We start from the raw sequence: 13,624 nt of genomic DNA on the forward strand, positions 1-13,624 counted from the left end.
CTTAGGAGAGAAAATATATTTCCTGCAAGTGTTTGGTCAGGACTGAGCAAAATATTACAACATTTTAATTTGTGGATATGCAAATTATAGCCATTTTTTTTTCCTCGGGCTCGGGCAGCGCAGTCATCCTGCAGAGAATCAGGATTCTCTGCAGGAGGATGACTGTGGGAAAGTCCCTGGTCGTACAATTGTTACTGTGTTATGTGCAGTTGTGTGTGAAGAACTTTGCTGGAAAAGAATAAAATGTGTGGTTAAAAAAAAAGAAACTGTAACCACACAGATGTTTAATGTGCTCCATTTTTGATGGACTGGTCATTTGCCTTTGGTTATTCTTTATGCTCCATCTGCCTCTATTTGGTTGCTCGAAAATACCCTCAATGCTTTATTGGTTCGGCAGCCATGACGTAAACTGCCACACAGAGCTAGTCGGTATTGTTTCTGGGAAGGAGTGCTGACACAGAGAGAGGGCCATTTCCTGCATAGTCATGCCTCGCCCTCACAATGTGTGTCGCGTTAGCTGTCAGTCTGTTATTGTTGTCAACTTGCTTATTGTATCTGGAGAGGTCGCGACCCCTCTTCAGAAAACGCTTGCTGTTTGGCTAAGACTTCTCCGTGTCACAGCTCGAATAGAGATTAAATGTTTGGCATGTATGATTCAGACTGGCGAATCTCTCTCCTAAAGCTCAGCCACTGACATCCTCACAAAAGAAGATAGTAACACAATCTGGCAACCACAATCTGGAAAGCATCCTCTCTGACAAGACATCAGAGTCATATCAACGAGATTTAATAACTAAAAAAAATAGAGTTTTAAAGGCAAGTTTCTAAAGATTTAGATGACTCAGTTTTTAATCCTTAAAAGCTTTCCTTAAGAAAGAAGCGTCCGTACTAGAAATTTCATCATTAATTTCTGCAGTCGCAAATCCAGCCATCCTTGGGGCCTGTCTGTCATTTTACAAAGATGGTCGTTTGATCCGTTTGTTTTGTAGTCTGCCTCCTTCATGAGGGCCTAGGACCTGCGTGTGAATTAGAATCAGATGGTGAGGTTATGAAAAATTATGCAGAGGTAAATAAAAATGTGGCTTAACAATAAATTCAACTCTTTGATCACCATCTGGTGAACAGCCTTAGATACGATACAAAGAAGGTGGTATATTATTAGAAAGTAATAAATGCACTGAACGTTTTTTCTCTCGATCCATTGGAAATGCCTTTCAGTGCCGTGTTGTCTTCTGTAGTTAATATCCACTCATGAGTTGTCAGAGAAAAAGCTTAGAGAGGCAAACTGGTGATCTGGCGGGTCCCTAGTTTCTCCAGAATTGATCAGATTTAGTATTGGCTCTTTAGTATTGGCGTGGTCTTTCTCAAAAACTATGCATCAAGACATAAAGTCTAGCCAGAAGCAGCATTATAAATGCAACATAAAGCGGCCTGAAACAGAGCTCAGTAATCTCCTTTTCAGCAACATTGGATACATTAGTATTTTGTGATCTAGCAAAGCCATTTCCAGCGCAAACCTTCTCTTAAGTAAAAGAAATAATGCAAACACGATTACTTTGCATTACTTTGGATATATGATGAATGCACAGTTCAGTAATCTTTTCCATTCCAGTAGCGAGACAAATTTGTATGTTCAAATCTTGCTAGCAGACATTTTTAGTGCAAATCTTGCCCTTGTCCTGATCATCTGCCTATCACATGGAGAATGAAAGAAAATAAACACGATTACTTTGGCTACATAATAAATTCCCCGCATAACCCAACATATTCATCTAGCTGCAGCGGTGCAACGATAATCAATGTGGTAAATCCTTAGCTGAACTGCAAATTAATTCCTTCCCTTTAAGCATTGATCACTGGATCACCCCCACAGAGGAACATATATTTGGATTAAGGCCTGTCCTTTTGTTAAAGGGCTAGATGGAGTTTGTGGGAGTTTGTACGTTTGCTCCGAGAAGGCAAACTACACAAACACAATTAAAGTTGAACTTGAAGAAGATTTTTGTCACAGAGTTCATCTGTTACAAGAGATGGGAACAATGTGCTCTTAGTATATTTTTTGGCCATCTTTCCAATTGCCACTGCAGTTCAATTAAGGCTACTGACCCCGTTTCCACTGCCCTTTCATCCTCACTGTATGCCAGAAACAGTTCGTACAGTCAAAGCTTTTTCTGTTTGCATATAAAGACCCACACGCCGCAAAGGAATCTGGCCCAGAAATGTGCAGTCAATTATTGCTTATTGTTGCGGGAGATTCGCATATGCTGAAGCATCGGGAACATCTCAAGACTCCACCGTCGTCAGCAGATGGGCGTCCACCGTGCCGTAATGTATTTACAACACGGTGCGCGTTACCTTGCAGGGTTGAACCTGCGTGCGCAGACGCTGGTGTGCTCGGGGAGGAGAAACAGGTTTGAACATACCGTGTTATCGGCTGCGTTTATCTGCATAGTGTTGCCTGCCAGTGCTGGGCTCCTGCCAGGTTCAAGGAGGAGGAAAGACAGTGATGCATTGTCTTCCCCTTTCTTTTAGCTCGCTCCCTTATTCAGACACAGGAGGTTTGTCTGGCTGTCTCAGAAACCGTCTTCTCCTCCAACCAGCCAGCCACAACAATAGCCACAATCATTTCTTCATCACCGAATTTCCCTTTTCATTTTTTTGTGTCATCTTGGCCTTTTTTGTCCAGATGGTTAAAATCCAAATGGTGCTCAAAGTACTTTTTGTTGGGTTGAAACTGAGGCATTATTTTTGGTCACGCAGTAATCTGAGAAAGGAGGGCGGAAAAAAACCTCAAATGGCAAATTGATGGACATCTGTTGGCTTATTTTAGTTATTTATTTTTGCGGTGGCCGAGGTCAGCTTGATGGGGCTGATAACAAGCAAATGAGATTAGGGGGAAGGTGTTGGTCCAGGCCATGTGACAGACCTCTCCCTGTCTGTCTGCCTGTCTGTCCGCTCGGCCTGTCTCACAGCAGAGCCAGATTTTTTTTTAGCGTTCCTTCGAGCTTCCATGTTGGGGGTGTTTGCAGCAGTAGTTTGGTGGCGAATGGGTGGGTGGGTGGGTTGGGCGGTGAATACCATGCTGTTCTCTGACAGAGCAGGCCTATGCTCTCATTGGCAGCTTGTGACTGCAGCACACATACACGGTGTACTGCATTGCATAGCTGGGTGAATCTTGCGCATGAATTCAACTATTGTGTTGCAAGGAAACCGTTTCTCTCAGGACACCCGGTTACTATTTATATCAATATTATACAATGGTCTGCTGAAGCTCATGGGGCGGTGCTCAGATCTGACCCCTAGGGCCCCGAGGTGCTCTTTTAATTTGGCACCCCATGACCCCCGTAGCCCCATGAGCCACCGGTCATGTCTGTTTCAAAACAAGAAAAAGAATCCTTGATTGTCAGTCCAGTTGTTTGAAAGTAATTAATAATTAAGCAACAATGACCCAGAGGCAGCGGATTACAGCGCAATATTGTTGCAGGTGTGTGCCAACATAGCAAGATAATCCTATGCCTTTCAGTACTTATTGCTTCAATGAACCTGTTTGCAGCATCTGTGAGTTCAACTGAGAGATGTGCTTTGTATCCAAATAAACTGCCTTTCCAGTTCACTACTTAATCTGTGATTTCTGAGGTTATCTAGGTTGGAAAAAATGTGTTTGGATGGATGGGTATTTGTATAGTGCTTTTCTAGTCTCGCTGACCGCTCAAAGCGCTTTTTATACTACAAGCCACATTCACCCATTTATGAAACATTTTTTTCACTTTAAACACTCGCATGCTAATAGATACACGTGGGGGCAATTTGGAGTCCAGTATTCAGAGTATCCTAAGGACAAGCAGCCTGAGACCTGACCTCTGATCTCCTGAGCCATAGCTTTCTTTATTAGGTCAGCTGAAAAGCTGTTTGTCCTTAAATGCATAGTAAATATGATTTATTAACCCTTAAACTGAAGGTTAATTGTCAGTAAAAAGTCAGAATGTCATGAAGAATTGCAATTTTTTGGGTCCAAGGTGTGACTTTGAGGTCAAACTGATGATTCAAATGAAAACAAACAACAGTTTTCACCCGAGAGAAAATTTAGTGGAAAACCGTAAAAGGCCTACTTTGTGGCGTTTTCCAAAAGTGCAAGTGATTTCCCACCATGGACAAATTACAGGTGCAGCAGACGCAGAGGAGACTGAGGAAAATGAACATTTACACCAGTTTTAGGTCGCCGTTCGCTTCCAACACAGACATTTGTTACGTTTGGTCGTCGTTTTTCTGCCGGGTGTTGAGTCCTAGCTTGGCTGACATTGTTTTCTGTGGTTGCAAACTGTGAGGGGGGATGAGAGGTGCGAAGATTAGAACTGTAGAGTCCACCTAATAAAAATAAATCTGTTACTTCTGTTTCTGATATGAATGTAGGTTTGCTGTAACTGATCATTATCAAAGTTATCAGCCAGAGACAGTGTAGCAAGTATCAGTAGACTTTTGGTTCCTGTTGCTGCAGCATTTTGCAGTCATGCGATATGAGAAAATGCCTTTACAACAATGCTGTTGTGAAACACTTTGAGAGAGCGCCGTATTCTCTGTTGGTCGTCAAACAGGCCTGTTCTGAACTACCTGTTCTGTTTATTTATAGAGAGCCCTTAATGATCTTCAACAAAACACTGAGTACACTGCATTGAAGAGCCCTAGATTTTTGTTTTCTGGACCGTATTGGAACACTTTAGTGGCAGGGGCAGCAAGTTCCATGATCCAATCAAGAGCAGTTGGTGCTTGTCAGCTGCGGTGGAGAGGCTCAACAAATTACATTAAACAATAAAGGGGAAAACAGATTTGAAACAGTATGGTAATATCAGTGGAGTGCGGGAATGTTGAACATAAAGTCTCGTTGATGGGGTAATTTTCGTGAAAAATAGTCATATTTAAGTAGGTTTTATATCAAATAAATTTCATAGTACGCTGTATTTTACAATACATTTGTTCCTTTACTTTATCCCAACTTTATTTCTTCCAAAGTTCAAGAGGGAACTGCTTGCTTCTTTCTCTCTCTCGCTCTCGTTGTCCCTCTCCATCTCTCTGTCCTCTCTGCCGTCCCCCTGACTCTGCCTGGACTGTGGAAGCAATGCAATTAGACAAACACAAACAGAGCTCTTGAAGCTGGAAAGTGCTGACTGTCCACTGTCCGCAGTGTTGGACAGGGGCGGCGTTTAAAAACATTATTTTCTTCGTGGCACATGATTCTTCCTTCAGCTCCGTCTACGGCAGCCCAGAAACAGTTGAAAGCAAAAAAGAGAGGGAAAAAAAGCCACACAAACGAACATTCACACTTGTGAACTAATAAACTCTGTACTTTATTTCATCAAATGGACTTCCTGGCATTGGAATGGAGTTCACGTCGCGCCTTTGTTTGATTGGCTCTGCTACTTTGGGTTTAATCCTGCTGGTTTGGGGAGTGTTTGAGTTGGATTACTCCATCGTTGGGCTGGGGTACTGTTTCTCTGGCTTTGACAAGATGGTGTGTGGTGGTTTGTGTGCGTCTGTTTGTGTTTTTTTGGGGGGGGTGTCTGTGTGTGTGTGTGTGTGTGTGTGTGTGTGTGTGTTCTTCCTCACTACCGAATCAGCTGAAACCACAGACAGCCCAACTGGAGCGCCGTCCAAATCCCTCTGCATGCAAATTAAAAACGCAACAATAAACGTGGCAAAGGAACAAGGTGGGCACGCAGGCATTATGGCCCCCTCTCCCCCACCTTTCTCTCTCTCCTTCCCTCCCTTTATGTCTCTCTCTCCCTCTCTTTCTCCCCCTCTCGCCTTCCTCCAAAACCCCTCCTGGGTTTGATGTGGCTTATGGGAGGAGTTGGAACAGGGGACAACCAAACTGCTGAGTTATCTCTTGCATGCAGTGTGGCGGCGTGGCTCTGCCCTCTGTGTGTGTGTGCATGTGTGTCTGCGTGCAGACCAGCAGCACAGTGTAATCCTGTGGAAATGAAAGGTGCTGCCGCGCACTGGCCGGGAGATTACAGCGCCGCTCTGTCGCGCTGCCAGGACAGACTACCCGGCTGAGAGAGCGGCCCTCTGTAACACACACACTCACACACCTCGCTGCTTGTCTTTGACGCCGCGTTTCCTCCTCGCTGCTTTTTGCTCCCCGGCCATCCCTCCTTCTTCATCCACTCTTGTTCCTTTACAGCTCTCTTCTAGCTTCACTACAATTTCATGCCCACATCACTGCAGGCCCCCCCACTTCGTTACCCTTCTCTCTCCCACGCAGCTCTTCAGTGCGTTATTTCCTTTCACTCTTACTCACACACTCACACACTGGCCTGCTGAGGTTTAGGTCATCACGTCTGACCACGTCACTCAGCCCCTGTAGAGCCCTTCTGTCTGTGCAGTCCTCAGTCTTTCACTCGGCTCCATGAGCAAACATAAACACACATTTAGCAACTGTGACCGTGAGGCGTTTCTATTTGTAAAGAAATGAAAGGGAAGTGAGATTAGTAGTTAGAATCGAAGTAACACCAATGTTACCAACGCTTTAAATAATAGTTTGACCAAACAACAGTTCTGATCATTTTTATGATCTAGCTACTTTATTTTATTTTTATTTTTATTGTGTTCTCCCTTTATACTGGGGAAGCAAACATTTTAAATTTGTCTTATTTTGACAGCAAAACATTGACTGACTTTGCTAAGTCTTCATGTTTTTTGCTTATTATGTGGATATCAGTCAACAACAGCAAAATCTGATGGTACCAATAATAAGCTGACACATTGGTGCATCGCTACCTGCAGCTGTTTTTATGAGCAACAATCCTGCCCACTGATTTCTTGGTCATTTCAATTTATCATTAGATTCGTATGTGTATTGTATCTTGATCTTCAAACATCCAATGAACATATGAACTCAAACATCTTGATTATTTTAGCAACTGATTAGTTCCCTATTTAAACAACAAAAATTTAATATAACAAAGACAATAAAATATCAGAGCAGTATGACCAAATGATGTGATGCCGCTAAAAGGAGACCAACTTTTATCATGCATGTTTAAGTCACGTTTTCAAATACATGAACAACTACGAGTGAAATACATGTGAGGGGGTTTCTGCCTTCCCCGCTGCACTTTGAGTGTCAACGTTTCCTGTGTCGGGCTCTCGCTGAATCTTTTAATCACCAAGGTCAGACCTCTTTGTGCATTGTATTAATCAAATAAAGCCTTTTCTTAGTGCACTTGTCTTATACTGTTCCTCAGCTCTGTCTTTCATGGCCCTCTGCTGGAGCATTTTAAACATGGGAGTCACTCACTTCCTCCCAAGGGTGCTACTCAATATGCCAGTATGTCTTTCTTGTCATATTAAAATGTTCCCTCCTGCTGTGCTGCTTGACCTTGGCTACCTTACGTCTTCATCTTCAGCTGTGTAACAAAAAAAAACCGAGGGTGCATTTTATGAGTGTGGTTTTAGTTTTATTTTGTTCATTTTAGTGCAAAAATGTGTTAATTATTTTGAAATGGTGTCAGAGTGGCTTTTTCTTCCTCACAGTACTTTGATGCTTCCGATGGAAGCAGCTCTGTTTTAAGGTTTAGTAGTGTGGTTGATTGTTTGGCCTTATTAGGGCTGCAACTGTGCTTAAACATTTTGGAGATCACGGTCCAAACTGCAGTACATTCCATTCATACTGATTTGTATCCTTTTTCTCCTTCCTTCCTTTCAAATGTTTTTCCAGGGTTGGCTCTGTGAGCTGCTGCGCTGGAAGGAGGATCCGTCTCCAGAGAACCGAACACTCTGGGAGAACCTGTCCATGATCCGACGCTTCCTGAGCCTCTCTCAGGCCGAACGTGACGCCATCTACGAGCAGGAGAGCAGCGCCGGCCAGCAGCACCACAACGAGCGGCCGTCGCACTTGATGCACATTTCCAGTGACCAGCTACAGGTGAGCGTGATATTTATCACAAGATTATGACCTGTGCCCCTGGGCAAGGCACCGAGCTAAAACTACAGCAGATGTGTTCCAGAACATGAATATTGAATCACAGCAAGATGTTTCTGGGGTTGAATCCACTGGTTGGCTGTGGCTGATCACATGTTGGGTTAACTGCTTATTCTAAACTGCCCTTAGGTGTGGATGTTAAAGTAAAATAAAAGGTGCTCCCCTCCCCCAGCTCTTAAAAATGGATAGATGGATCACTAATTGCTAAATCAAAGCAATTTGATTATGTGTGCTTGTGATTTGGATCTTTTTTTGGTACAATTTCTTATGAAAAGTAGTTTAAAGATATTATGTAACAGTGGAGAGAATCATTTTTAAAAATCCTAATGGAAGTCTGATTATTGTATCTGTGCATATCCTGTTTTCCAAAGGTCTGTGTCAAAAATAATTTAGTAAAAAAGAAAAAGAGAAACCTTAATTTTCCCCATTTGACTTATTCTTTCAGTAATTCTCCAGGAATTCGAATAAACAGCACTCAGGAGTTTCTGCGAACACATAAATTAACAACACTGCAACACTTAAAAGTTGCTACTTTTTAAGCAAAAACCGTTTTCAAAGATATCATTAGGCTGAACTTGCTTAACAGAGCTGCTTTATAAGAGACATCTGGCAGATGAATAGAAAATAACACACAGGCTCGGTTAACGGTCGAAACATCTTAATGAAGTACAATAATACTTCTATTAAAAGTCTGAGCCACAGCAGAGTGGTTGATTAGTTATTTGGTTACTTGGATACAATGGCAGCGTTTCACAAAGACTGTCATTTACTGGATATAAATAAGGTAATAGGATTTCTTTGACAAATCAGTTTGAGCAGCAGATATGGAATGAGGGAATTTTGTGCATACTTTGCATGCAAACGTAAAATGGTTGCAGATTGATAAAATAGGATTATTTCTGATTTAATGGTGCAGTTTCACAGTGTCCATAAGAGGCTGGTGTTTAACTATTTTGTGCCGCTCTTTCACTAACGTGATACATTAGCCAAATTAGCTCACATTTGCTCAACAAGAACTATCCCGGCTCAGTATATGGGTACAGTAAAAATCACATCTTTGGGTGCATTTATGCAGCTGGCAAGCAGAGTCCCTGCAAAGTGCTGTTTTGCAAACTTCATTATGAAACACCTATCTACAGTGTCTGACTCAGAAATGAAAATAAAAGAGCGCCCATTTTGCGGGGTCAATAGAGACCACGAGTTGCCCACTCACTCGCTCTCCAACCACACAATGAGACATTTTACGAGTAATGTGTCATGTGTTTACACTAATGGGACTCTGACGGCAGAGCGAAAGCCATCGATAGCATTCTCACACGGCGGCAAATCAGCCAGACCATCGCGATGTGAATTGTGCACAGGGAGTTTGTTTATCACTGCCGGGCAATAGAGGCCGATAAGCAGCACAGGATATAATAGAGAGGCCAGTTTGCCTGTGAATTCCCAGTGTGCGTGGAGCCGATCGTGTCACTCATGTGTACGAGTATCTCTGCTGGTGTGTGGCTGTTGCCTCCTCTACCCCCACAATGAGACTCAATCTCCCACTACCAAAAAAGGAAAAACATCATATCTGCAGAACTGATTGCATTCAATGAGATATTACATGGAAAATTCCTTCAACCAAGTGCCTGTTCTATACACAGCAGGCCCATTTTTCCTCACAACTCAATTGATTTTAATGAAAGGCCTTATTAAGGCGCCGATAAGTGTTCACTGATAACATCCCCATCTCCTTTCTCTTCCCTCTTTCCTTTTTTTCCTCACTGCAGGCTCAGCCGCCTCAGACACAGCAGCAGCACCAGCCCTCCTTGTCCCTCCACCCCTCCCAACAGCCCTTGCAGCAACAGCAGCCCACCACCGGTCCCCGGTTGCCACCTCGCCAACCCTCCACCGCCTCTCCGGCCGAAACGGAGGACGAAGGCAGCCGCGGAGGGAGCATCAAATCCCGCACGGGTGGAGGCAAGATCTCCCTGGAAGCTCTGGGTATCCTGCAGAGCTTCATCCAGGACGTGGGCCTGTACCCCGACGAGGAGGCCATCCACACCCTGTCAGCCCAGCTGGACCTGCCCAAGCTCACCATCATCAAGTTCTTCCAGAACCAGCGCTTTTATGTCAATCACCCAGCAAAGGCACCCAAGGAGCCCATTAACAACAACAACACCACCACCACTGCAGCCATCACCAACAACACCACCAGCAGCAGTAGCAGCAGCAGCAGCCCGGCCTTTGAGGAAGAGCTGACGGACTTCAGGGAGAGCGGAGAGCTGCTGAAGGAGCTGGATGAGAGCACGCAGACCAACAGCACCATCTTCTCCATCAAGATCGAAGAGCAGCTGGCCCGAGGCGCCGAAGCCCAGTCTGAGTCGGAGCACGAGGCCAAGGAGTAGGACTCTCCCTCTGAAACATGTACTTAGAGTTTTCCTGTGCACACAGACTGGTGACTGTGCTAAATGTAACGCTCTGGCCGCCACAGAAACACCACACTGCAAACAAAGAAAAGTAGTGTTTTCAATCAGTACAGCATCTGGACTGTATGAGGAGTGTTCATATCTATATATATATATACATATACATATATATATATGTATATGTATATGAACTCACAGTGCGAAATGAGTGTTCACACACTGGAAAGCCCATTTCAGACTCAGTAATACAAAAAGTACTACTTTTTCGATTTTGTAAAACTTGTATTATTCACTGTAAAGACTGATGCATCATTTAAATAATCTGCACAAAAAAATTATTAAGTATGTTGCCGTGGATATTTGCTGACTGCACTCTATGTCTGTTGTTTTACACTGACTTACTTTATCTTTTTGAGCTACTGATAATATTGAAAAAGGAAAAAAAAAGTTCCCCTGGAGTTTGCTAGGACTTCGATAGGTGTTTACGTATGTGATGTTTAACTGGATTTTTTTTTTTTTTTTTTTAAGAAAATAGCAAATGAAATCAAGGACCATGTGGATGACAAGGCCTTAATTATGAGGTATCAAGTCTAGAGCCTGCTGGCAGATTAGTTATTCTTTTTAAAAAGCGCATAATGTGATTATGGATCACTCCAAACTCTGGAACGCGATCACCCAGCCCAGGTGCATCTACGAGAATAGCTCAGTCTCTTTACATATTATTTGTTAGGGAAGAAATATAAATATATATATATATATAGACATTATATTGTAACTGTAAAAAAATACAGTCTTAAAAAACTATGCCAACAAATGCCTTGTACTATACGGCACTGCCGATGTTAGATTATTTTGCAAAACCTTGGTCACTGTAACTTTCTGAATCGCCACACAGTTGGAAATGTGAATTTCACAATGTTTATGTTGTCTGACATTATTTATTTGCAGTTCATGCAGTGTTTCTGATGTAATTACTTTTTCTAAAAAAAAAAAACTAAAAAAACAGTTTATGTTTCCTTGTGCGCGCTCTCTCTCTTTTTTTTATTCCACCAATCTTGTTTCTATTTATAAATGTAATTTCAGTGGGCAGTAAAAACAAGAAGTGTCTTAAACGTTTTAAATGGAGAAATGTGCTTTAAAGGTTGCCTATAAAAAGTGCTGTATGTCAAGCAACTCATGCTACAAGCTTCACAATTAATGTTGTATGCAATTTTTACTATCATGCAAATAAGCTTAGGTAAAATGACTAACCTATAGAACACCTTAGAAAGAAAAACATATGCAATCTGTGTGAAAATCGATGTCTGCGATGTGTCTTCCTTTGGTTAAGAATCCAATTCAAAAAGCTACTCCTGTATAAATATTCTGTAAAAAAGTGTTTCTTTTTTATGAGTTCATTTCAATGAGAACACCAGTTATTTTGTTACGACTGACTGTTTTATAAGTGTTTCTCGGTTCCTTTCGGCAGAAATGTTCTAACTAGAAGTGGTTATTGATTGTTAATTACACAATTAAACTGTTTGTATTGTACCACAGATTTCTTGGCATTAACTTGACCAGGCTCTTTTGACACCAGAGGCGTGTTTGTCTCCTCTGGAAACAGAAGAGGAAACAATGTGAAATGTGTTTTGTTTTTGTTTTTCTTGGTTTTCTTTTTGCTTTTTTCTTTCAAGTTCTGCTAAGAAAGATCAACTCCAGTTACTGACTCATTCCGCTGCGATCACTGAACCCATGTCACTTGTAATATCTGTAAATATCACATCTTATGAATCATTGATTGTTTAATATTGTAAATATATTTGAAGTTTGTGCAAAAGCTCACCGTACAAAGCTGAATCGCCATTCTGTCATGCCTCTTCCTCCCAAACCGACTGTACCGGGGCTCTTCTGCTGCATCTCCACTTCTACATGCTGAGTGTTTGTGAACCACCTTTGAAATCTGAAATAAATAAATGTTAGGTGTGAACACCTGTAATAGCAAAGCCCTCCGCACGAAGTTCAGCTATAAAACAGCGCAGGTGTCCTGACCTTGCCGTAAACCCCAGGCGAGGCCAGGTGTCTACACCTTTAGGAAATTACCCCCACCCGTTCACACCCTGAGATATGTGCCAGCCTGTGTGGGCCAGTGTTCCCTTTGTGCTGTGCTGTTTTTATCCCATAACTATAGAAAGAAAACCACAGTGCAACCTTGTGTGTGTTCACGAGAAAAGAACAATCAAACAAAACAGACATATAGAAGTGTCAGATGCTCTCGAGAGGACATCCTTTTGTCAGAGGTGATCAGAGGGTACACGATAAGTGTTAAGAGGTGATAAAAAAAAACATTACCACATGTCACAGAGCAAAGAGGCGCCATTATGCTTCATTATTTCTCCATTTTGACATTACAAATGGCTTACTCACTGACAAACAGAGGTGAAGGCACCAACAAACAGGAACTCTAGCGTAATACTCCTCCTCATTATCACTGTTTTCATAAGGATCAGCTATATTTGCCGCACGCTTACAAAAGGTTTTTCTACACAGATGGCTAATACTTTGCTCTAACAGTGGTTCAAGACTTGATTTCTGATGTTTTCTGGAAAAGTTCAGCTATAAAGTGAAATATCCTACAGAGGGGTTATCCGGTGTTCTCCAGCAGCTGTAAAAAAGTCTTCGGCAAACATGGCGTTATTTCAGGGGATCGTGAGCTGAGGAGGTTTACCATGACAAGAAAGAGCCAGTTCTGTGCTAGATGCTGGAGTTTCACCACGGGTGGGTATCATGGGTGATTGCTCAGAGAAGACTGGCAAGCACCGAACAGGTTTGATACTCCATCTCCATTAGGCTGTTCGCTGGCTCTCCACGGCACCAAACGCACTTCAAAGACTTTCCCAGATGTCAAAATAGAAATCATAATTACGACAAGAATGGTGACTGATGAATCACTGACTCCGTTACCCCCGGGCGCCTCATGCTGTTGCTTATTTGGAAAAAAATTAGCAGGCTACACAAATTTACCAGAAAGCATCTATAGATGATGCCACATCATACTGTGGTATGCCACCGGTGGAAAAAGAAGCCCAGCAGATACAGTGTCTTCTTGTGATATTTGTGGAAATCCTCAGCGTCAGAGCAAATAAACAGCTTCCACATAAAGACGTGGCTGGCAGACGGTGGGCTGGAGAGGCTGAGGTCAAAATGCCAGACAAAGTTTAATTTTAACTAAATTCACAGGTATGTATATTTGGATGTCACA

General features: G+C 42.5%; 1 protein-coding gene across 5 annotated transcripts in view; it reads left to right on the forward strand.

The window, feature by feature from the left end:
• LOC116311338 (DNA-binding protein SATB1) overlaps positions 1 to 12,207 on the forward strand; it is a 58,511-nt gene extending 46,304 nt beyond the window's left edge. For all 5 annotated transcript variants that reach the window (XM_031728427.2, XM_031728429.2, XM_031728430.2 and 2 more), the window contains 2 exons: positions 7,715 to 7,921; positions 9,748 to 12,207. In XM_031728427.2, the coding sequence (XP_031584287.1) occupies positions 7,715 to 7,921; positions 9,748 to 10,365 (825 nt within the window). In that variant the 3' untranslated portion in view covers positions 10,366 to 12,207. The remainder of the gene's footprint in view (positions 1 to 7,714; positions 7,922 to 9,747) is intronic.
• The last annotated feature ends 1,417 nt before the right edge of the window (positions 12,208 to 13,624 follow it).

The sequence above is a fragment of the Oreochromis aureus genome, linkage group 11, assembly GCF_013358895.1.
Source record: "Oreochromis aureus strain Israel breed Guangdong linkage group 11, ZZ_aureus, whole genome shotgun sequence".
In the NCBI taxonomy this organism is placed as follows: domain Eukaryota; kingdom Metazoa; phylum Chordata; class Actinopteri; order Cichliformes; family Cichlidae; genus Oreochromis; species Oreochromis aureus.